Source organism: Diabrotica virgifera, chromosome 5, assembly GCF_917563875.1.
Source record: "Diabrotica virgifera virgifera chromosome 5, PGI_DIABVI_V3a".
NCBI classification, from domain to species: domain Eukaryota; kingdom Metazoa; phylum Arthropoda; class Insecta; order Coleoptera; family Chrysomelidae; genus Diabrotica; species Diabrotica virgifera.
Genome location: NC_065447.1, coordinates 6,898,529 through 6,923,620, shown reverse-complemented (window position 1 = coordinate 6,923,620; position 25,092 = coordinate 6,898,529). Strand labels below are relative to the sequence as shown.

Sequence of the window (25,092 nt, the reverse complement as noted above, 5' to 3'; positions counted from 1 at the left end):
TACATCAGTAATAAAAAACTGTAACAAAAGACTGTACCTATGTAAAATATACGCGTGGTCCCATTTAAAAATACACAATACACAGACATATGGATAATATCCAGATAATATATCTCAGAAACTGTACATTTGACAACGTCGAAAATATAAAATTTTAAATCGCTGGTTCATCTAAATATGTATGTACATTTGTACATGTACATAACCAATATTTTGTTACTACACTACTCCAAGAAATTAGCGCACCACCTTAAAAATGGGTCATTTTTGATGTTTTGAATTTCCTAAACCTGTTGTCCGCTTTAAGTGATTTTTTTAAATATGTTATAGCCTTATTTTTTAACAACATCATTGTAATAATATTGTTGCTAGACAGGTTAATTGTCATTGTACCAATCAAACTTTTTTTTCTCAAAGACCACCACACCCCGTGGAATATTCTAGCATTTTAAAAACTTTAAGGGGTACTATATGAAAAAGAAACGACAGTTTGGTACTTTAACAACTGGCCATGTTCGTCATCAGTACAGTGTGTTTCTAAATGAGTGCGAGAAACTTTAAGGGGTAATTCTGCATGAAAAAATAATGACCGTTTGCTTTATAAACATATGTATGTCCACAAATGCTTCGTTTCCAAGATACGAGGTGTTGAAATTTTTCTTACAAACTGATGATTTATTTATTGCTCTAACTCTAAAACCTTTTGAGTTATGCAAATGAAATTTGGTGGGTTGTAAGAGGCCTATTGCGCATTTTTTGACATACAAATAAGAATTTTACATTCATAATTGGCGTGCATACAGGTAATATGACTCGTATGCGCGCCAATGGAGAATATACAATTCTTAAGTGTATGTCACAAAATGTGCAATAACTACCTCTTAAAACTTACCAAAGTTCATTTGCATATCTCAACCGGTTTTATAGCAATAAATAAATCATCAGTTTGTAAGAAAAATTTCAAAACCCTGTATTTCGAAAACGAAGCATTTGCGGACATACGTTTATAAAGCAAACTGTCATTTCTTTTTCATGCAGAATTACCCCTTAAGTTTGTCGCACTTATTTAGAAACACCCTGTATTGATGAAGAACATGGCTAGTTGTTAAAGTACCTAACTTTTTTATTATCCAACATTAGCGAATTAATCAAAAAACAGAATGTTAAGAAAACCTGAGGCTATAGTTGAGTTTTAATTTCAGTATTTTATAAAGAATATTCCACAGGGTGTGGTGAACTTAAATCGGAGAACAGGTTTAGGAAATTCGAGACATCCAAAATGACTCATTTTTCAGGGGGTGCGTTAATTTATTAGAGTAGTGTATATTATACGGGGTGTCACAGATAGCTTCTTGATATTGGGTGTATATTCTTGATCTTAAATATATTTCAAAAAGAGCTGGTTTATTATATTATGCAATGGAGATTTGAAGGAAGAATACTCACCACTACTAAACGCCGCTATAGGCAACTGCCTGCTGATACTCTCCGCTACCTCAGACGTCAACCCATAAATCCCCAGCAACTCTCTCATTGTGTTCATGGCGTACTGTCTCATTTCCATAACCTGTTCTTGGCTCAAATGCGGCGGAGTTTGAGTAAAGTCCGGCACGTGAGGCTTAGACAGATTATGTATAGAAAAACTCTGAGGTATCTTCGAATCGTTCTCGCTACTGTTGTTCCCCTCGTAATCAGAATTGGGGTAGTTACTCTCTCCGTCGTTACTCTCAGAGTCAGTGTTCGAGTCGCTGTCGTTGTTCTTACTCAAATCCATCGGTATAAACCTCGGATCCACCACCAACTTCCTCGTCGCCAACGTTTTCCTCCGTCTAACATTGTTGTTTACGTTGTTGTTGTCGTTGTACTCGCTCAGGTTCAGCGCCTCGTTGTTGTACGGGTCGTTGGTGTCAGAGTAGGTGATGTTTGAACAACGCGGTTTGAAGTTTTTCCGCTTGTTACGTTTCGGGAGCTCGTTCTTTGGAGATGCCACGTAGTTGTTCTGATCTGAGTCGCTGGAGTTCGCGTTCGAGTCGAAGGGTTCCTGGTCGTGGTAGCGGGAGTAGTCATCGACGTTTTCCATTTTGATAGGATCTGAAATAAAAAATTTAAAATTAAATAACGTATATGCTAATAAAAATATTTAATAAACAATACTAACGTTTTACGCTGAGATGTGTATATTTGCAGACGACATAGTATTAATTGCGGAAACAGCAGAAAAACTGAAATACAACTTAGAGAAATGGAACCTAGAAGCAAACAAATACAACTTAAACGTAAACAAAGAGAAGACTCAGATAATGAAAATATCAAGGAAACAAGAGACGGAAGATCAAATAGAAGTAATGATAGACCAACAAAAAATAATACAGACAAATTCATACAAATACTTAGGAACAGTAATCAACAACAAAGGAGACACCGAGGACGATCTTAACAACAGAATTGAAAACACAGGAAAACTATTCCAAGCACTAAATAGAGGATTCCTTAATAACAAAGAAATATCAACAAAGACCAAGATGAAAATATACAAAACAATATATAGACCTACGGTGACATATGGAGCAGAGAATTGGATATTAAACAAAAGACATCTGAGCAGAATTCAGGCAGCAGAGATGAAATACCTCAGAAGAACGATCGGAGTAAAAAGAACTGATATAATCAAAAATGAAGAAATAAGAAAAAGACTCAAAATCAAACCGATACTCGACTCAATCAAGGAGAAAAAATTGGCATGGTTCGGACATCTAACCCGGATGGACAATAATAGACAAGTAAAAAGAGTGTGGGACGCCAAACCAATAAGGAAGAACAGAAGAGGAAGACCCATTAAAGAATGGAACAGTGACATTTCGGAGATACTGCAGAGTAAGGGTAAGACTTGGCAGGAAGCAACACAGATGGCATCCAATAGGAAGGAATGGAGAAAGTTCGTTAAGAGCTAGGACAACTCAGAAGATTGTAAAATATTGTAATTTAATGAATTGTATTATAAACGGCCAACACCGAAAGGTACAACTGGGTCTACTGATTAAGTAAAGTAAAGTTCTAACGTTTTAAACGTTTTCTTCTTGTGTCTTAATCTTTTAATGGGAGTAATAGGCCAAAGAAAGTTTATTAACAGCAAGCTGATAATTTGTTAATAGCTTAACGGTGTCTAGTCGGACAAACTTTGATGTATGGGAACTCTGGAACAGGGGAAGTTTTAATTGTGGAACGTGATTTTAATTGTGGAACTTGTCATCCTGACAAGTTTATGATTGTGAGTAACTAGTAGGTTGGTTTCGAGTTTATTCAATCGCAAACTTTATATAATACATGAAAAAATTTTTGTCCGACAAATATGTTGGGTATTTTAATAAGTCCGACACGTAGAACATGTCAAATGACAGGAATTATATTGGTAATGAATAGTGATGTTGAAAAAGTAACTATTCGTTACAAAGTACTCGTTACTTACGAATACCCAAAGTAACGATTACTATATCTATCTATCTATCTAATTAGCCTTCTTCGGTCCATCTTTGGACATAGGCCTCCCCAATCCTTTTCCATTCTTCTCTGTCTGTCGCTACAGTTATCCACCTAGAACCCACGTGCTTCTTGACATCATCTGCCCATCTCAGATGAACGATTGAGATGGGCAGATGAACGATTACTATACAGAGAGGCAAATCGTTACTTTGATTACTCTGATTACTTCGTACCAATCGTATCAGAGCTAGTAACGACTATTGTATCTACTTTGATTACTTTGATTACTTCGTTACTTCATACCAATCGTATTAGAGCGAGTAACGACTATTGTATTTACTTTAATTACTCTGATTACTTCGTACCAATCGTATCAGAGCGAGTAACGACTATTGTATCTACTTTGATTACTCTGATTAGTTCGTACTTCGTGAAGGTCGTTATTATATCGGAATACCTATACAAAATACCTACCTACTGAGAAATACGATTCTCGATATGATTACCGGTACTCAAATGCAAAAGTAACAAAAGTAATCATAGTAATCAAATCATTTTTATCCCTTAAACAGATTGGCAAAGGTCGTTGTTATATCGGAATACCTATACAAACCTACCTACTGAGAAATACGATTCTCGATATGATTACCGGTACTCAAATACAAAAGTAACAAAAGTAATCAGTAATCATACTAACGAATAGTGTAAATCAGTGGTTTTCAATGTTTTTGAGCCATGTACCACCAAAATGCTTATAATTATTTTTGGTACCACCTAACTGAAGTATCTATGGAGGTAGGTAATTTAATTAACTACAAATATGCTGGATTTTGGCTGTGGTTTCGCGTTTTGTGTACCACCGCACCTAATGAAATGTACCACCAGTGGTACATGTACCACAGATTGAGAACCCCTGGTGTAAATGATTACTTTATACAAAAGTAACGATTTGTAACGAATACTCGAAAGTAACTATAATCAACATCACTAGTAATGAATAGCAGTCTGTTTTTAGTATGAGAGTTTATTGAAAGGGTAACAAATCAATTGGAAGTTTTGTCCGACAAAATACATGGGAGGTTTTCGTAGTCTGGCGTTCGAAACCTGTAATCTGTTCCACAATTAAAACTTCCCCTGTTCCAGTGTTCCCGTACATCAAAGTTTGTCCGAGTAGACACCGTTAAGCTATTAACAAATTTTCATCTTGCGATTAATAAACTTTTTTTGGTACACGGGATCCAGGACTATAACTACCTTCAGGTATAGAATGTTTGGTAGTTTGGTGCCTTATACAGTATCGGGAAGAATTTAACGTACTTATGCGCTTTCAGCGGTAGGAACTGAGAGAAACCTATTTAAAACGTTATAGCTATAAAGGCCGAGCCACTGTGCTTATTCGTTTCGGGACGTAGTGTTACTATGAAATAGTGAAAACAATTTAGAACAAAAACTAAAACAGTGGACACCACCTCTTGAGAAAAAAGGTTTCAAATTTAGTAGGACAAAAACAGAGTATTTGGAATGTTCATTTAAAAGATGGAGTTACTACAAAGAAAAGAGCAGAAAACAAGAAACAAAAGAAAGAACCCAGACAGAAAGAAAAGAATGTGATAAAGTGAAATAGTAACCTAGCTAAACAAACCAAATAGTGATGGAAATAGTGGAAGATGAAGAAGCTGGGACACTTTGTTCTGAAACTTCTGGTATCTCCCTAGACGACTCATCCATTAATTGTTTCATATATCTGTAGGTATATTGCACAATTTTGCTTCTGGCAGCCAAATATTATTTCCATAAATTTTGTTAAATATGGCAGCTGTATGTGTTTATAAACATTTTCTTTTGAAATACAAAACTCTGGACAAATATTTTACACGCACTACAAATCTATTATGTAGACAAATAAATTGGATGATGCTTAAATACGAATTTATACAATTTTTGCCAAGAAGGTGTCAAAGAAATTATATTAAGCAATATTTATCTCATTAATACATAAAAGCTTGAATAGAAACTGTTTTCTCGTTTAACAAAAAACATTAATAAATTATGAATTACGCTGAAGAAATACGGAGCCAATAGAAAAATGCTAAAGTTAAATAGCACATAAAATAATATCAAAAATATTACTCTACATCCCACCAGATCGAAAACAATGGGAACCTTCTCGGGTTAAACCTGCGAGGATTCTAAAATTTCCAAGCCATAACGGATGCTGAGACTAAGAAGATGAGGGAATTGTACAATTTATAATTCACGTCCCATCTGCTCAGCGCGGTAAAGTTCCAACGAGAATGGTCCCTTCGTACTCCAATCAGAGTAAACATGTAAATCAAAAATGAATAACCATTTTAAATTTCGTTGCAACACGAAACTACATCGTCATCATATTCTAGTTCAATCAGAGAGAGCAGCAAGCATTTTTCTTTAAATTGGCTGCGTTGGAAATATTCTTCATTTAACAAATCACTTAGAGAAAAAGAAAACCTTGGATGATAGTAGAAATTCTTGAGCTTATGAAAGAACGAAGAAAACATGTGCAAAATACCTGAATACGAAGAAATTTAGGGAAACATCAGAAAGAAAATTGAGAGGCAAAATAGAGGTGGCTTTTCGACCGATCCAAGGAGATAGAACACCTGGACAAAAAGTCCAAAAAAAGTGACAGATTCTAGAAATTAGTGATCGCACGATTAAATTATCGTATAGTGAATACTTACCGTCTGAACAGGCTGTCAGTTTCAATTAAAAAGACAAAAACGACTGTCTCTAAAACTGTTTTCTTGCCAAATTAATTTATTTCATAATATCAAAATGGTTATACATAGTGGGCCAAAGAAAACAGTCCATCTCGATATTTGTCGAAAAAGGAAATGACGAAACAGGTCGATTTTTGTTCTAGTCCGGACACATTTTTACGATACATACATGTGTCACTTGTCAACCCCACTCCCTTCCACTTCCCCTACCCCTTAGTTTGAAATATGGAATATACCATGTGCGGTACATCATTAGAAAGGCATTCAGATTGAGTATTCAGACATAATGATCGTTCACGATTTTTTTTTCGATATTAGCACAGTCTTTGCAAAAAAACTGTCAAGGGAGCGTTCAAGTATTACGTAACGCTATTCTTGAAGATTTTTCCTGTCACGTCACATTTACTTTTGATGTGACAGAAAAATATGACATATTAGCAAACCGTAGGCGTTACGTTTAATTTTTAAGAGGTGTTGTACTTCAAATGAATTAACAGTTTTTTTTTGCAAAGACGGTGCAAATATCGAAAAAAAATCTTGGACGGTTGTTATGTCTGAATACTCCATCTAAATGCCTTTCTAATGATGTGCCGCACATTATATATTCCCTATTTAAAAATAAAAGGGCTGGGGAAGTGGAAGGTAGGGGGTTGACGAATGATAAATGTATGTATTGTAAAAATGTGTCTCCCTTAGAACAAAAATCGACTGTTTCGCCATTTCCTTAAAATCTAATAACTACTGCTATATATCTATGAAATTTAGATTACACCTACTATTTGTAGGTGTAATGTTTTCTTTGGCATATCCTGTAGTTTGATCCAAGCCAAGATACCATAACTATCATTTATGATTTTGTTCATCAATCTACAGTTTGGACATTATACCAAGTAAAATGAGTTTTGGCTAATAAAAAATGACAATTTTTCGATAATTTATTATCAGCAGCATAATAAAAACGTCCATCTACTTTGACATCCATAAATTCGTATGAAATTAAATAGACGGCCTTACCGTACACTTATGTTGTTAATAGAATCCGTTAGTCTTTTTATTAATTTCAATTTGTCGAACAGTTAAAGATAAATATTCAGTAACGGTTAAATTCACACGAACAACTCAATTTTTACGCAATTTATTTTAGTCTAGGCTGTATACTCGCCCCCGTTAGGTAAATTATTCCGATTTGTTTTTTTGCACAAACTTACTCAAAAAGAGGTCCTTATAACAAATTCACAGGGTGTCAGGGGGTGCCGCGGTCGGAAAATTGTTTAAACATTTTTTTTAAACAAATTCAAAAAATCAACAATTTTCTTAGATTCTTGGGGTTTTTCTGAACAAAAAAGGCATCTTGTGATTTTTCTCTAAAATTGATTGTTGTCGAGTTATATGCGATTTAAAATTTGAAAAACGCAAAATTGACCATTTTCAAGGCTTAATAACTAAAACTATGTTAAATTTTTTTTCTCTGATTCTGGCCTTAGTTTAGAACTAGAACCTTTAGCCACGTAATTGGATAACTTATCACTAACTCAGGTGTAATGTGTAGTGTGTGTGTAGAGTAAGTGTCTTGTTACTTTGCAAAGTCGACGTCATTGTCTTTGCAAAGAGACGCTAATTGTATCCGAACGTCTGCGGGCCCTCCGTTGAATGTTAAAAATTATTATTATGAAAGTCAGAAAGTTACAAAATCCGGGGCCCGTTTTCCTTAAATTTTACCTTGTAAAATGCATTGGAGTAGCTCGTATCTGCGTTGATTTCTCATTATATGTCTCAAGTACTGACTGCAGCTTACGACCCTTCACGATGTTGACTAAACCTGCGGTTGTGTTCATCCTCCGTAGTACTTCTTCATTGGTGACTTTGTTTGTCCATGGTATCTTCAGGATCCTTCTGTACAACCATAGCTCAAAAGCTTGAAGTTTCGATAGAGTTTCTATGTCCACGTTTCTACCCCATTACCTACCGGTTCTACTCTACTGAGTTATTAAGCCTTGAAAACTTGAAACCGTCCATTTTTGGGTTTTTCAAATTTTAAATCGCATATAACTTGACAACAATCAATTTTAGGGAAAAATTACAAGAGACCTTTTTTACTCAGAATGACCCAAAGAATCTAAAAAAAAGTCCGAAGTGAAAAAATTGAATTTATGAATTTGTTTAAACAATTTTCCGACCGCGGTAGCTCCTGGCGCCCTGTGGATTGTATAACGACCTCTTTTTGAGTAAGTTCGTGCAAAAAAACGAAACGGAATAATGTATCTAACGTGGGCGAGCATACAGCAGGGACTATTTACAAATTCTCCGTGCTATTACCTACGGGCGCGTTGTTACACTCATCTTTAGTGTATAATTACTGAACAAATATAGAATAAGTAACAAAAAATAGCATTCTGTGAGTATAAGGACCATAATTACCATTAAAATTTTGTTAAAATTATATGTACACAACAGCCGTGGTCGCGGAAGTTTGAATTTAATTCTAAATGTTTTGTGTTTGTTCAAATTGTAGAGAGAGTTTTTTCAACGACACTTAATTGATACATAAAAATGCGTATAAATTGGTTTAAAAACAGTACATTTTTTTGTACGTAACTATCTAAAGACTCTTCTGTTATTCGATAAGAAATCAAGTTACCGTAGGTACATATATCAAAAAAGAATAAAAGTCGAGAATGAACTAACATCGGAAGTAGAAATCAACTCGAGAATCAAAACAAAGGGATAGCTTGAGCCCATTGCTTTTTAATTCAGTCTTTTTCTTCTTCTTTTTCTTTTATATAGGCAGTACTGCCTGTTTTTCTTCAACGGTGCCTTTCATTCTGCCCCTAAATTGTCATTCCATATTTTCCTTGGGAGTCCTATACTTTTTCTGCTTAACGGTGACTTGTCTGTTCTTTACCCAGGTATTTATATTTTCTACCCCACATATGCGTCTGATTTCCTAACTTCTTACCCTGTCCTGTAGTTCTTTTCCAGCAATCCTTCTTAAGATATTCATTTCGTTGATCTCCAGATGTCTTTGTGTTTTGCTTGTATCTGGTCTTGTTTCGTCCGTATAAGTCATAACTGGTAATATAATAACTGACTTATACAGGGTGTAACGAAAATATAGGTCATAAATTAAATCACATATTTTAGGACCAAAAATAGTTCTTCTTCTTCTTCAGGTGCCATCTCCGCTACGGAGGTTGGCAATCATCATAGCTATTTTAATTTTTGAGGCAGTAGCTCTAAATAGTTGTTTCGAGCTGCATCCAAACCACTCTCTCAGGTTCTTCAACCATGAAATTCGTCTTCTTCCGATGCTTCTTCTGCCATCTATCTTTCCCTGCATTATGAGTCGTAGGATACCATACTTCTCGCCCCGCATCACATGTCCGAGATACTGTAGCTTCTTTTCTTTAATTGTAAGTTCAACTTCCTTTTCTTTACCTATTCTTCTCAGTACTTCATTGTTTGTAACTCTATCTACCCAGGAAACCCTCATAATTTTTCTATAGGTCCACATTTCAAAGGCGTTAAGTCGTCTCATTGTCTCTACATTTAACGTCCATGATTCCACTCCATAGTATAGAACACTGTAGACGTAACATTTTGTTAGGCGTACTTTAAGAGCTAATGTTAAATCTTTGCTACATAGGACCTTTTTCATTTTTATAAAATTAGAACGTGCTTTTTCGATTCTGACTTTTATTTCTGCAGTGTAGTCATTATTTTCTGTTATAAGTGTTCCTAGGTAAGTGTACTTTTTTACTCTTTCGATCTGCTGGCCCTCTACTATCAAGATTTCGTTAGTATTATGGTTGTTTTTACTAATTTTCATAAACTTCGTCTTTTTGATATTGAGAGAGAGTCCGTACTCCCTACTACACCTTACTATTTTACTCATGAGTCTTTGCAGGTCTTGTAAACTATCGGCTATTATTACTGTATCATCTGCATATCTGATGTTGTTAACTAAGACTCCATTTACTCTTATGCCGACTGTTTCATCTTCCAGAGTTTCTCGCATTACCTCTTCAGAATAAGCGTTAAATAATAGAGGTGATAGTATGCAGCCTTGCCTGACTCCTCTCTTTATTTCCATTTCTTCAGATGTTTCTTTTTCAATTCTTACTATTGCTCGCTGATTGTAATAGAGGTGTGTTATTAGTCTTAAATCTCTTTCATCTAGGTTTTTATTTTTTAGGATTTCCATGAGTCGATCATGTTTTACTTTATCAAACGCCTTATTGTAGTCTATAAAACAGACGTAAAGAGGATGGTTAACATCCAAACATCTCTGTGTCAGCACGTTGAAGGAGAATAATGCCTCTCTGGTACCCATACCATTGCGGAACCCATATTGAGTGTCACTAATATCCAGCTCCAGTTTAGAGTGTATTCTGGCGTGGATAATTTTCAATAGAATTTTCAAGGTATGTGACATTAAGCTTATGGTTCGGTAGTCACTGCATTCTTTTGCATTCACCTTCTTTGGCAAACACACAAAGGCTGATGTCAACATTTCTCTAGGGATGATTCCAGTAGTATAGATAGCGTTGAACAGTTCTACTATTATGTCCAGGTTTTTCTCGTTGACCAACTTTATCAGCTCGCTAGGCAATTCATCTGGACCAGCAGATTTATTGGTTTTCATAGAGTTTATTGCCTGACTAACCTCTGATTTGGTTATCTCTGGGCCTACATCTCCCGTTTGGCTATCTACGGATGTACTAGCAAAAATAGTTCGAATGAACCTAATTTACCTTAGTACAAATATGCACATAAAAAAAGTTACAGCCCTTTGAAGTTACAAAATGAAAATTGATTTTTTCGAATATATCGAAAACTATTAGAGATTTTTTATTGAAAATTGACATGTGGCATTCTTATGGCAGGAACATCTTAAAAAAGAATTATAGTGAAATTTGTGCACCCCATAAAAATTTTATGGGGGTTTTGTTCCCTTAAACCTTAAGCACTTCCATACAGCCATGATGTGAACTTGTCAGATAGAGCTCATTGGTACCTCGGGCGAAAAACATTGGATATTTTATTCATCCATGTTATAATTCACATCTTTTTCATATGTTCCGATGACGGATCAATTGTAAAGGGTTTTTACCCAGATATTTTTACTTTGGTGGTTAGCATGTAGATTCTAAGATTGCACTGATGATGATCGGTCAACCGATCGAAAACTAGTTCTGTCTTTGATGTAGCCCTGTATAGGGATTTTAACAAATATACCTTTTATAAAGGATTTTATGTTTAAGTTTTTTTTCTTTTGACTCGTTTTTAAATATACTCGTCTATTCATTGTGTCAAGAAGTCAAAAAGAAATATTTTTTATTCCGATATTCTTGGAATGTTGAAGGTGGCACCGATGAGCATTTTTCAGCTACCGTGATCGATTAACCCATTACCTTATCAAAACCAGAAACATTTGTTCTTCGTTTTATGGTCATATTAATTAGGCAAATAAGTCCGCTTCTTCAACTTCCACTCTTTCTCAGCAAAATATAAATGTTTATTATTTTATTGGCCGACACGAAATATGTTAATGAAATGACATTTCTCGGCTGCCCATATGAGAATGAGAATGAGAATGTGAGCGTCGACTAAACGAGTTTTAGAATCGTTTATATGCGTATAGGTACATATATAAATAATTTTAACACCTATTAGGCTTTATCTCATCATGCAATTACTAAATTGATTATTTTTTATATAATGTCAACGCCGGTAGTCGACTTGGTGGGCTCATTATACTGGTGGCATTCCCAAAATCCTTTTTAAACATATTTTCCTCTGATCTATTTCATATAATTAGTTACGATACTTCTTCTTCTTGCAGTACCGTCTCCTATCGGAGGCTGGCTACCATCACAGCAATTTTAACTGTGTTGGCTGCAGCTCTGAACAATTATATTGAACTGCACCCGTACCACTCCCTTAAATTTCGTAACCAGGAAATCCTTCTACGTCCCACATTTCTTTTTCCCGAGATTTTTCCTTGGATTATGAGCCTTAGCAGGGAGTACTTTTCGCCTCTCATTACGTGGCCTAGATATTCCAGTTTTCTCTTTTGTATTGTTTTTATGACTTCACATTCCTTCCCCATCTTCAGCAAAACATCTTGATTTGTCGCTCTATCTGTCCATGGCATTTTCCACATTCTCCTGTAGCACCACATCTCGAATGACTCAATGTTTTTGATGTTTATCTTTTTGAGTGTCCAAGCTTCCATGCCTTACAACAGTACGGAGAAAACATAGTACCTTAACATTTTCGTTCTTAATTTCAAATTTAGATCTCGGCAGCATAGAAACTTTTTCATTTTGATGAATGATTGTCTCGGTATTTCTATTCGTCTCTTAATTTCTCTTGTCTGGTCATTAGTATCAGTGAACCAAATTCCTAAATATTTGTAGGACGTAACTCTTTCCACTCGCTTATTATTTATGGTTAAATTCACATTGGTGTACATCTTCTTCGTTACAATCATAAATTTAGTCTTTTTGAAGTTCAATTTTAGACCATACTTGTTGGTATGAGTGTTTATGTTTTCCAGCAAATACTATAAATTTGCAAGCTTATCTGTTAATATTAGCGTGTCATCAGCGTGTCGTATATTGTTAATTAACTCTCTGTTAATGCTCATACCAATGTTTTGCTCTAGGAGCGCTTCTTGACATACTGTTTCGCTATATGTATTGAATATTGAATTACGAAATTACGATACAATGAGTTACAATTTGGAGGAACAAGGTTATTATTAGAGATACTGCTATTGAAATACTTGGAAAAACTTCTGGAAATAAGCGTGAGAATAAAGATACATGGTGGTGGTCAGACGGAGTTTAAGAAACGATAAAGGAGAAGAGAAAACTATATATAAACAAAAATAATGCCAAAAAATAGGTCAGACACAAGTCTTCAAACATGTAAGGTTAAGGTACGCAAAAAGGAAACAAAAGTAACAATAGCAAAACTACTTAATACCAGGGTGGAAGAACATCCAAACTCCCAAACATGGAACAAAGCAAGTTCAAGGTTTTACAACAACAGAAATGATCACTAATTCGGACGGAACCATGGTTTTCCTGGGAAAATGAGTACAGCTTTAGGTGAGAGAACAAGTCGGTTAACATTTTAACAAGTTTTTTAATAGAATTATGGAAGTGGGACAAATGCCAGACGAACGGAGAAGCATTATTCTAGTATGTACTTGTTTAAAAACAAGGGAGATATAGAACAACACACAAACTATGGGACCATAAAACTGCTTAGTCACACCATCAAAGAATGGGAGAGAGTAATTGATAGAAGGATACGTGAAGAAACCGAATATCAATTTGGATTTATATAAGGCAGATAAACAACAAATGAAATTTTCATTGTAAGGCAGCTGATGAAAAAAAAAACAGGAACAAAGAGACAAACGCTGAAATGGTATTCATTGATCTTGAGAAAGCATATGGTAGGGATCCTCAAGAGGTTCTCTAGTGGGCGCATAATAAGAAAGAAGTTCCCAGTGAGTATGTGAAGTTGTGAGAGAAATGTATGAGGCAGTAACAACTAGGATTAAGACGGGTGTGGGAGAGACATAAAATTTCAAGTATTTCATGTGAACGTAGGATTGTATCAGGGCTCTGTGCTTAATTCTTATTTATTTTAATTAGTATTGAATCAAATAACATGGAAATTACGGGTAACATTTTCTGGTGCTTAATGTATGCTGATGATGTAGTGTGAGTAAGATAGAAAGGGATTTAGAAAAAAACTGGAAAAGTGGAACCTCAATAGGAATACTTTTTGTTTCAAGCTTGAAATAAACATTAGAATACAGTGGGACAAAACAATTCTGGTGCTTAATGCATGCTCATGATGTAGTGTTAGTTAGATATACTGAAAGAGATTTAGAGCAGTAGAAAAGTGGAGCCCAAATACGAAAGCTTTTGCTAGATGCTTGAGAAAGACCATCACAAGAAAGTTGAATAAAACGATGCTGACTAAAAAGCACAGAATGAAAGTTTGGCGTCCTAGAGAAATCAAACGAAGTCTGCGAAGACGTCAAGAGATGACGAGACGATATTCAAAGTATCGCTATACAAAACTTCTTTTTGTATCGACGACTTGACTCTGCCTGTAGTTGGCATTCCTTCGTTTTTGTGGTCCTTCCACTGATCCTCTTCCTTTTGGGGAACCGTCTCCCACCGTCTTTTGCATCTCCGTCGCATATCTATACTTCTAGCTCTGTCTTATACAGTAGACTCCCTCTATAACGAGAACTGAAATGGCGGACTAATTACCTCGTTATAAGCGGATCTCGTTATATCAGACAACAATAATATTGAAATGTTTTGATGCCTCTTACGTAGTTCATGAGGTGTCAATGGTCGACTTGAACAATGAAACTTTGTACCATCGTAAATTGTAACTTTCCTACAATATGTATTCAATATCGGTCGATAGATAAAGAAGTTTATTGCAGGCGGTGTTTATTACACCAGTGGCCTCGATAATAACACATATGTTGGGAATTTCTATATACAAAACAGGTAAAAAACATCTTCGGTTTCATTCTTCCTCGTTATAACCAATTATGTCCTCGTTACAGAGGTGTTATAGTTCAATAGGAATTTCATGGGACATCTAGCGTCCCTCGTTATAAGCGAAACCTCGTAATATCTGTGTTCGTTATAGAGAGAGTCCACTGTAGTATCTTACCATCAATTTTTCGAAGGGTTTACATCTCTGCTGTTTTTAGCATTCTTTTTGATCTCCATTTTTTGTGTTTCTGCCCATATGTCATTATTGGTCTGATGACTATTTTGTAAATTCTGCCTTTCATATATTTGTCGATATTAGATAGATGCATAGATATCACTTCATTCCATCACTTTTATTCTATTATTTGTATTTGACCATTCAGCTTCAATTTACTTCTTAGTACATTTGCTGGTATAATCATGCATTTTATCTTTTTTGTGGAAATTAATATGTTAAATTTTTCTGTAGTTCTCCGATTTGTCTCCCTTTTTGAAGAGACATTTTGAATAGCATATGTGTATTGCGTTTCATTATTTTTCGGATTAGTTTTACAAAAAACTAAAAGATTGCTTTTTATTTCGATCCAATTGCCATTGAGCTAAAAGCAGAAGGAAACATGATGGAAACATGCATTAAAAAGTACAAACCAAACGTTTTATTATACTGATCAATACAGAACTACCAAAATACTAAGGAACAAAACAAAACATGGGGTCTTAACAAAAAGGGAATGATGTAGACAAGGTGTTCACTCATTCAAATACAAACACAAACAAAAGCTTAGGTCCTAAAAACCACTAGATGTGATTTATTTAATAGATTACACTAAGATCTCGAAAAAGAAACAAAGAAGCGCTAGTGATTTGTTCTCTTGACAAAAAATCGTTTATAATATTTATGTAAATATTTATAATTTATGTAAATGTGAATAATTTTATGATCTGAAGTGTTTTCTTCAAAATTCTTATATATTTTATTATGTCTGCTGAAATCTTATTTAAATAACAAGCCGACTAGAAAAATATTTACAATAATCTCGAAATTAAAAATTACTAAATCAATCTGACAGCTTTAAGTTTCTTATACTATTGTTCAAAAAACACAGATTCCAATTTACGATATTTTTATGCGGCGGACTGTTCAGAATTTACAAAAAACATAATAATTTTGCCAATTGGGTGTTTATATAATTGATATTATGAAATATTAATATGTTCCAATATATTTTGTTTTTATTAAGAAGTGCAACAATGATTTTGTTTAGTTTATTAGAGGATACATTACAACAAATAGAGTACAAACTTTATAGTTCAAAATTGAACCATTTTTGGTAGTTAGTTCCACCTTGTAGAACTCCAGTTTCATTGGCAAAGTGATATATTGAAGCGGTATAATTATCTCTCTATTCTCTTTTCGTCAACCATTTTCCGTTAATTCCTGAGTGTAGAACTACTCTACTATTTGCTTGTTTCTGCTCTTATTTGTCAGTTACCCATCTATTTTAAGATCTCTTGCATCTTGTCGTCCCACTTTGTCTCTATTCTAAAATTATCAGTGTCTATCGGTTATCATATTTGGCTATGTGCTCAGTACGATTTAATTTTTGTTATTCCTCCTACGATATCGATATTTTCTCCAATTTCTTTTAGCGCTCTGTGCCCGTCCCCCAATTTGTGCAACTAAAATTGAAACAGACAGACTGATAAAGGATTTTCATATTCGAACTTTTCATTTTGAAGTTTATTTAAAAGTAAACTTATAAACGAAATATTGGGTCTATTGAATAAAAAGAAGTATTTGCTTTTACTTACAAGTATTTAAGTATTTACTTAATACTAATTGAATAAAGTCATTTCTTTAATGTTTTATTTAATTATTATTAAGTAAATACTTAAATACGAGGAAGTAAAAGCAAATACTTCTTTCTATTCAATAGACCCAATAGTTGAATTTAAATAAAAACTATGATAGCTAGAGCAATGTTGACAACAGATTCGTCAACGACGTGAAAAAACGTCTATAAACCAAAATGCAATATTTTACTTCTTGAATGTATGTACTTCATTCAACTGTTTTTAGATTGTGGCCATTGACAGCGGCAATCCTCAATCCTGCTATGTAGTAGGTTTCTGCTATTTTGTATTCAAATATGTTAACATCAAACGCTTCGTTGGGTGCGTGATGCATTAGCTACGCCGACTTCTTATATAAATTATATACAATTACATGCTCAGGAGTGAGTGTGAGGGAGTTGAAATTATTTTACAGAATTTGAGAGATATTAGGAACTGAAATTTATTCGAGCGAATAGAAAATGAGACGTCAAAAAAGAGACTGAGTTTTGCTTTATATTGATGAAAAATTTCATGTATGTATTACGTGTAATTTGAATATACTTTGTGTAAAACTATTGCAAACGGAAATCAGGAAAAAGTTGAAAGAAAAACTGGATTAAAGAAGGAACTTAATTAATTATTAGTCTATACCTATATTTTATAAAATCCACAACAGCTATCATTTAGCGGAACTAATCTACCTTGTTGCGTTGGTTGTGATGCATTCATTCTTAGAGCGGCTGAAGATAGAGATCAATGAAGAAAATTTGTAGGATCATGATTCTCGGTAATGGGAAAACTTCAGAAAAGATAGGTAAAAATATAAAATATTCCCAAATATTAGATAAATGAAGAAAATCTACAAAAAGAATCCTGAACTATATCCTTCTTCACTCTACAACCCATTGTGTAAGGGTTGTAGAACGAAAGTTGGTACTCAGAGGAGTTTTTGTCTATGCCTTAGTTTTCCAGTTTTAAAATAAGACAATCTACGGTTTCGTTTTGATTTAAATCTGTCTCCCTCCATCCTCCCTGGCTGGGTTAAACAGAGAACATGAATCGAGTCGAAATTCGTTTCCCTTATTCTCCGTTAGAGGGCGTTCTAACCATACTGCGATATAAATAGTTTTATTTTATACCTAGAAACTACGGTCGTGTTGGTGTAAATTTGTCTTCCTCAGAGCCTCCTTGACAACAGGTAGACCTAGAAATAGTACTATCGGAGGATGGAGGAAGACAGATTTAAATCAAAACGAAACCGTAGATTTTCTTATTTTACTAACGCCATACTCTGTATTAGAGTACACAGACTCGTTTCATACGGGTTCTCTGAACCGCAAATTGGAATATTTTCCTAGCGGTGCCTTTTGATATTGTCATACCTGGGTTAAACAGAGAACTTGAATCGAGTCGAAATTCATTTCCAGTTTTGGTAAAGTCTAAAAACTCATGGTGGAAACCGGTTGAATATTTTTATATTTGCTGATCTTTGCCTTGCTAGAAATATTATTTATTGAATTATGATGGTCCTATGTATTTTATGTTCCATCTTTGAGACAAATTTTCAAGAATTTAGAAAAGCGTTAGTCCAAGGCACCACGTTTGTTTATTTATAAACTCCGAGTTAAGTTTTTATATCAAAAAACCGGGGTCGAGACTAATTTCGCAGTTTGGCAACACAAAGAAAATTCAATTGTTTATCTACAATTGTTCTATCATTTATTTTAGTCGAGTAGTCTGGAAACCGGGGGAACAAATAGCATTCCTTCTTACTAGACCGATTAAGAGAGATGCATTACTTCCAAATGCCCCATAAAACTATTGCCAGATTTCGTAAGCACTCTTTATATTTAGTAGATCGTTTTTCTTTCGGAAAAATCTAATTTATTAATGTTTCAGTGATAATTATATCTCTTTGATACACAAAATAACACAAGACGAGAAATTATGTATAAATTAAAAAATATTAATTAATACTACTACTAGATTGGTTAATTACAGCGAATAATAGTAGTCCAGGGCTCATCTGTTTTGAGATGGACGTTGAGAGGTGACTCATATTTTTTTACAGAAGTTTCTTGGAAATAACTTGATAATAATAATTGTGTTATCCTCCCACTCAAAAGGGTCCCGAACATTGTTTAAATAATCAATATATCAAAAAATGAAGGAAAAATTCGATTTTTTTCTTCGTTTTTTGATTATAACTTTAAAAGTGTTCATTTTTTCGAAAAAAGTTGCACTGACATAAAAGTTGCCTAATTAAATTTCCTATAAGATAGGATTGGTTAAAGATTTTAAAAATTGTCAGCCTTGTTTCAAAGTGTGTAGCAATAATTGCGAGAAAACCATAAAAAACAAGTATTCCCATTTTACGTTTTTCAGCCATTTATGCTATACTTAGGACCTTCATATTTTACCCAGAAAAACTTAATGATATAATAAAATAACACTGTAAATTGCATTAAGATCGGCTTAATAGATTTTGCAATGCAGCTTTCGCAGCAAAATGTTGCAGGACTAAAAATAAAGCAGACAGCAAGTTGAATTTTTTTTGCATGTAGAAGAATACTGTACCTTTCGTTTGCAATTAGCAAAATTAAAATCGGTTAACTACCACGGTGTCAGAAATTTTTTTAAATAAACATTAATTTTTGGTGCTACGCGCAGGACAGCGGTGTTCGATTCACACAAGTTGATTTCCACCAAAATGTCTTCCTATCTTTATCTTATATATTAGTTTCTTAATATATATTTTGTTGTATTTTAATATTTTAATTCGTATTGTTTGTGAAATATTGTTTAAAAAATCGCATATGTTTAAAAATAATAAACTTTTATTATCTAAGTTAAAATATATGAACAAAGAAAGTTTTTGCTAAAAAAGTATTATTTCAAAGGACATAGTACGTGTTTTTATTTTGCAATAAACAAATTTATTTATTTATATCGAAATGTACTAAAAATTAAAATTTATCAATCATTCTCAAAGGTCATTGGAATGCCCAATCAGAGCAAACGTATCCGCTGTCCTGCGCGTAGCACCAAAAATTAATGTTTACTTAAAAAAATTCCTGACGCGGTGGTAGTTAACCGATTTTAATTTTGCAAATTGAAAATGAAACGTACAGTATTCTTCTATACGTAAAAAAATTCAACTTGCTGTATGCTTTATTTTCAGTCCTAGAAATCGTCCTTTTTTGAGAAAGCTGGATTGCACAATTTATTTTGCAAAAACTATTGAACCGATCTTAATGAAATTTACACTATTATTTTATTGTATTATCAACTTTTTCTGGGTGAAGTATAAAGGTCCCAGGTCTAGCATAAATGGTAGAAAAAAGTAAAATGCAAATACTTGTTTTTTAAAGTTTTTTTTTCGCAATTATTGCTATTATGCAACAAGGGTGACCATTTTTAAAATTTTTAACCAATCCTATTTTATAGATTTAATTCCGCAACTTTTATGTCAATGCAACTTTTATCGGAAATGAACACTTTTAAAGTTATAATCAAAAAACGAAGAAAAAAATCGAATTTTTACTTCATGTTCTGACATTTTGATTATTTAAACAATGTTCCGGACCTTTTTGAGTGGGAGGATAACTTAATTATTATTATATGATTTATTTCCAAGCAATTTCTGCAAAAAAATATGAGTCACCTCTCAACATCCAAATGTACTAATATTTTTATAGATGCGTCCTGGTCTATTCGCGGTGTGCAAGTACTTGGAAGGGGAAACGAGAAACGACCCTGCGCGAGTCGCGGAGAAATATTGCAACTATCTTAAATAATTCATATTGTCAATTTGGAAATTGTCAAATTGACGTATATTTCATACCTTCTGTCACTGAAGCAGAAAAATTATATATTGCTCCACAATATTGATATGATATGCAATTATTATACAGGGTGAGCCAAACCTCTGGTCTTCTTTGATTACGGCTAAACTATGAGATATACAAAAAAATATTTATAACAAAACTAATGTGTATCAAAGAGGTCTATAATTTAAAATTATTTTCAATTATACAGGGTGAGTCAGAACGACGGTATGAACCAAAGTTTTATTTTTTTAAATGGAACACCCTGTATATTAAATCATTTTTGAATATATTATTTAAAAATATGAAAAATTTGTATCAGGTCTTATAGGCCTAAAGTTAATAATTTTCGAAATATTTACATTTTTATTGAGAAAAATGGTAATATTTATAGGGTTGTGGATTATGTTTCCAAGGAAATAAAAATTTAGGTGATAGATCAAAGTTTTTAAAATATAGTGTTATTTTTAAATAATTTAATATTTTTTACTTTTAGCCATAAAATATACAGTGTGATCACTATTTGCAAATACAAAATTTTCTCATTTTTTTTAAATGGGACACCCTGTATATTAGTTTTGCGTTTTGTAGTAAATATTACAACCTTTCTTTTGGTATAAGGTTGTATGTACCTAGCATGTTTCGTTTTGTAGATATTTTAAAAAAACTATAGATTTTACGTGTTTGCGGATTTTTTATTTAAATTTTTTTTTGCAAAATAAATAATTATAATCTGGTTTTAGAAACATACACTAAAATATAAAATATGAAAATAAAAACGCAATTAAAGATTAAAATAAATCGTATGCTAGTACAACTCAATTGAATTTAATAACTTTAAATTATTTTACAAAAAATATTTTACCATATTAATGAATGCATAAATTAGTTACTAAATAAAATAAACAACCAAATTTTAAATCAACCGTAGTAATTTTTCTACTACAGCAACTTTCCTGTACCAAATTAATTGTTAGTTAAATTGTATTAAGTTAAACTTTTAATTTACCTTTTAAATTTACTTACATACATCTTGAGAATATAAAAATTATTATAAAGTATGCTTTGAAACAAATGAATGTTAAATGTATCATTCAAATTATTTATTAATATAAATAGTATTTACTGGTGTCACAAAAACTGGTAATACTTTTGTAGTTGAAATTTTTGTAACAATTTTTTATATTGTAAATTTTAATTTTTTAACCGAAAAATTTTTGGATATGACATTTGTTTTGGGCGAAACCATTAGAAATTATTACCAGCTTTTGTGACACGAGTAGGTACATAGATACTATTTACTTCTTAATATACTTCCATAACGTTCATTTGTTTCAAAGCATACTTTATACGTTCTCAAGATGTAGGTAAATTAAAAAGTTATTAACTGATCTTAATCGTAAATAAAATATAACTAACAATTCATTTGGTACAGGAAAGTTGCTGCGGTAGAAGAATTACTACGATTGATTTAAAATTTGGTTGTTTATTTAATTTAGTAACTAATTTATGTATTCATTAATAAGGTAAAATATTTTTTGTAAAATAATTTAAAGTTATTAAATTCAATTGAATTGTACTAGCATACGATTTATTTTAATCTTTAATTACATTTTTATTTTCATATTTTATATTTTAGTGTATGTTTCTAAAACCAGATTATAATTATTTTTTTTGCAAAAAAATTTTTAAATAAAAAATCCGCAAAAACGTAAAATCTATAGTTTTTTTAAAATATCTACAAAACGAAACATGCTAGGTACATACAACCTCATACCAAAAGAAAGGTTGTAATATTTACTACCAAACGCAAAACTAATATACAGGGTGTCCCATTTAAAAAAAAATGAGAAAATTTTGTATTTGCAAATAGTGATCACACTGTATATTTTATGGCTAAAAGTAAAAAATATTAAATTATTTAAAAATAACACTATATTTTAAAAACTTTGACCTATCACCTAAATTTTTATTTCCTTGGAAACATAATCCACAACCCTATAAATATTACCATTTTTCTCAATAAAAATGTAAATAGTTTGAAAATTATTAACTTTAGGCCTATAAGACCTTATAAAAATTTTTCATATTTTTAAATAATATATTCAAAAATGATTTAATATACAGGGTGTTCCATTTAAAAAAATACAACTTTGGTTCATACCGTCGTTCTGACTCACCCTGTATAATTGAAAATAATTTTAAATTATAGACCTCTTTGATATACATTAGTTTTGTTATAAACACTTTTTTGTATATCTCATAGTTTAGCCGTAATCAAAGAAGAACAGAGGTTTGGCGCACCCTGTATAAAGGTAAATTTAATTATTTTATTTTGCTTGCAGTACTGCATTTTAATAACTAATTTTATTTACTACATACAATTGTTGACGTTTTCATAACATAACCTGAATCTTATTTTTTCTTCTTATTATTTTTTTGGACTATGGCCTTGACAATTATCCAGTAACCAGGACTAATAGAATTGGCCAATATAATTAAAAGTGCGAATTTTAGTATAGAGCGTAGAAATAGGGGTCGCTTTGCCGAACTTGCACGGTCCCAATAGGGCATTCTAACACTTTGACGTTTATGACACTGCTGGGAGGCATTGTATTTATTTATATTTGTACCACATTGTGTTTCTTAAGTTTTTTTACCTTTAATAGTTGTTTAGTTGTATTTTCCGAAGATTTTGTTGTTGATTTTGTGTAATTTTTCGTTGTAGAAGTACTTGAACGACTTTATTTAGTTTTAAGCAGTGAATAAATAATCATGAGTGAATATTTTTGAAAGATGTTGGCGGATAATACAGATGTTAGTAGGTACAAGCAATAGATTTTTGTAAAATAAATAATATAGATTTATTTTCTCTCAAGAAGTCTGAGTTAACCTACAGTGGATTCAGTTTTCCAAGCGTAAGTAACATGGACATAGTTATTTAGCATTTTCATAGGACATTTTATAGCATTTAACCATTGTTTTTGTCTCTCAGATGATAACTTATTTAGTTCAGTTTTATGCTTAAAATGCAGCACTGATGGTAACCGATAAAACTGAACTTTATCACGATTACTTCGAATTCCTCACTTCAATACACAACAAAAATGAAGCATATTATATTTTTAAATTAATTCTTCCAGTGAAAATGTTAAATTAATCCTTGTACAAAACAAAATTACAAAGAAAGGTAACTAAAATGGTCTAAAACACATTAAGAACTAACAGAATAACATTTATGTTTGCCTCCCAGCCGCCATATTGATTTAATTTTGACAGCATGTTGAAATGCCCTATATTCTCTATAATGTCATACAATGTTTAATGGTTTATTTGAAATCAGTGACATTTTGCAGTTATTTATAAAAAGAGAGGAGCTCTTGACGTATGACAGGTGAATTGTGACGTACGATCAGTGATTTATGACATTTAAATGGTGAAGCTTGACATATGACATAATATCATTTAAGTCAAACGGTAGTTACATAAGAAAAAGACGAGAGGAGAGACAACACTTGGAATGCAGGAAAATAGATAAATTCATTCAAAATACTGTAAGAAATGAAAAAATTGGGTACATAAAAATGAGAAACTATCTCACCGACGCTTCCAGAACTGCTTTCTCAAAAAAAAACAAAGAGACACATACAAGTGTTTGAGACCATTTGATCAAGATGTTTACTATGAAGAAGGATTTACGCAATTCTTCTTTCGCAAAACGAAGTGGCACGCTTGTGATCACACACACACATGCGATATTTATGTCCAAACACCGAAATATGGTAGTGAACAGGCGTCGTCTTCGCGGATCCTGTGTCTTTTTTTATTTGTCAAAAATTCACTTGAGTCTGGTATGGTTTTTGTCTAAATATTTCTGCAAATGAATACGAGTCGGGACGGACGTGCATGGTTTTACAAAATTTAATAAAAACTTGCAAGAATTTGGGGAAGCGGACCGTCCACAATTAAATTTTTCAGTTCTGATTAGAGGTGGGGAGTGGCGTTCCTTTTGGAACCGTTATTTATGAGTAACTTTATTTTGGGTTCATATTATCAATAAAAAGTAAACTATAAGCTTTTAAGAGTATGAGCGACGTTCATTACTGTCTACCATAACAGATTACATAGGTCATAATACAGGCCAACATGTTTGGCGATCTTGAATTTCTCAAATCTTATGTCCATTTTTTAGTGATAACAATAATTTTTAATCGACTTTTACAATAAAAATTGCCTATAGCCTATAGGATACAATCTATTTGGTTTTTGTTGGAAGAAGTATGACGTGAATGAGTAAATACTTAAAATTTTCTTATAATCCTAAAATATACATATTTTCTGCAGAAGAACTGCCACTTCTTCATTTCTTTGTCTATCAAATCTTGTTTCAATCTTTTGAAATATTTTAACTCGCTAGCTGTAAGGCCCGTTTTCATGCTACGTCTTATTGTACGTTTTGTGATAGGACAAATACTGTACAATAAAATGTGGCGTGTAAACAGCAAAACGTATGGTAGGGGAGCCCAAGCGGGGATTTTTGCAGTTACTCGAGCGCGCCAGATGGGGATATCATATGGGGAGAAACCTGGTACCCTAAAAATGTACCTCTACCATTATATTGGATATTAATACAGGGGGGTTCGTTAAGGG

General features: G+C 32.9%; 1 protein-coding gene across 2 annotated transcripts in view; it reads right to left on the bottom strand.

The window, feature by feature from the left end:
• The window catches only part of LOC114340744 (zinc finger protein castor homolog 1-like), a 365,464-nt gene that overhangs the window by 217,103 nt on the left and 123,269 nt on the right, over nucleotides 1-25,092 (bottom strand). For both annotated transcript variants that reach the window (XM_028291549.2, XM_028291619.2), the window contains exon 3: nucleotides 1,447-2,091. In XM_028291549.2, coding sequence (XP_028147350.1) covers nucleotides 1,447-2,091 — 645 coding nt within the window. The remainder of the gene's footprint in view (nucleotides 1-1,446; nucleotides 2,092-25,092) is intronic.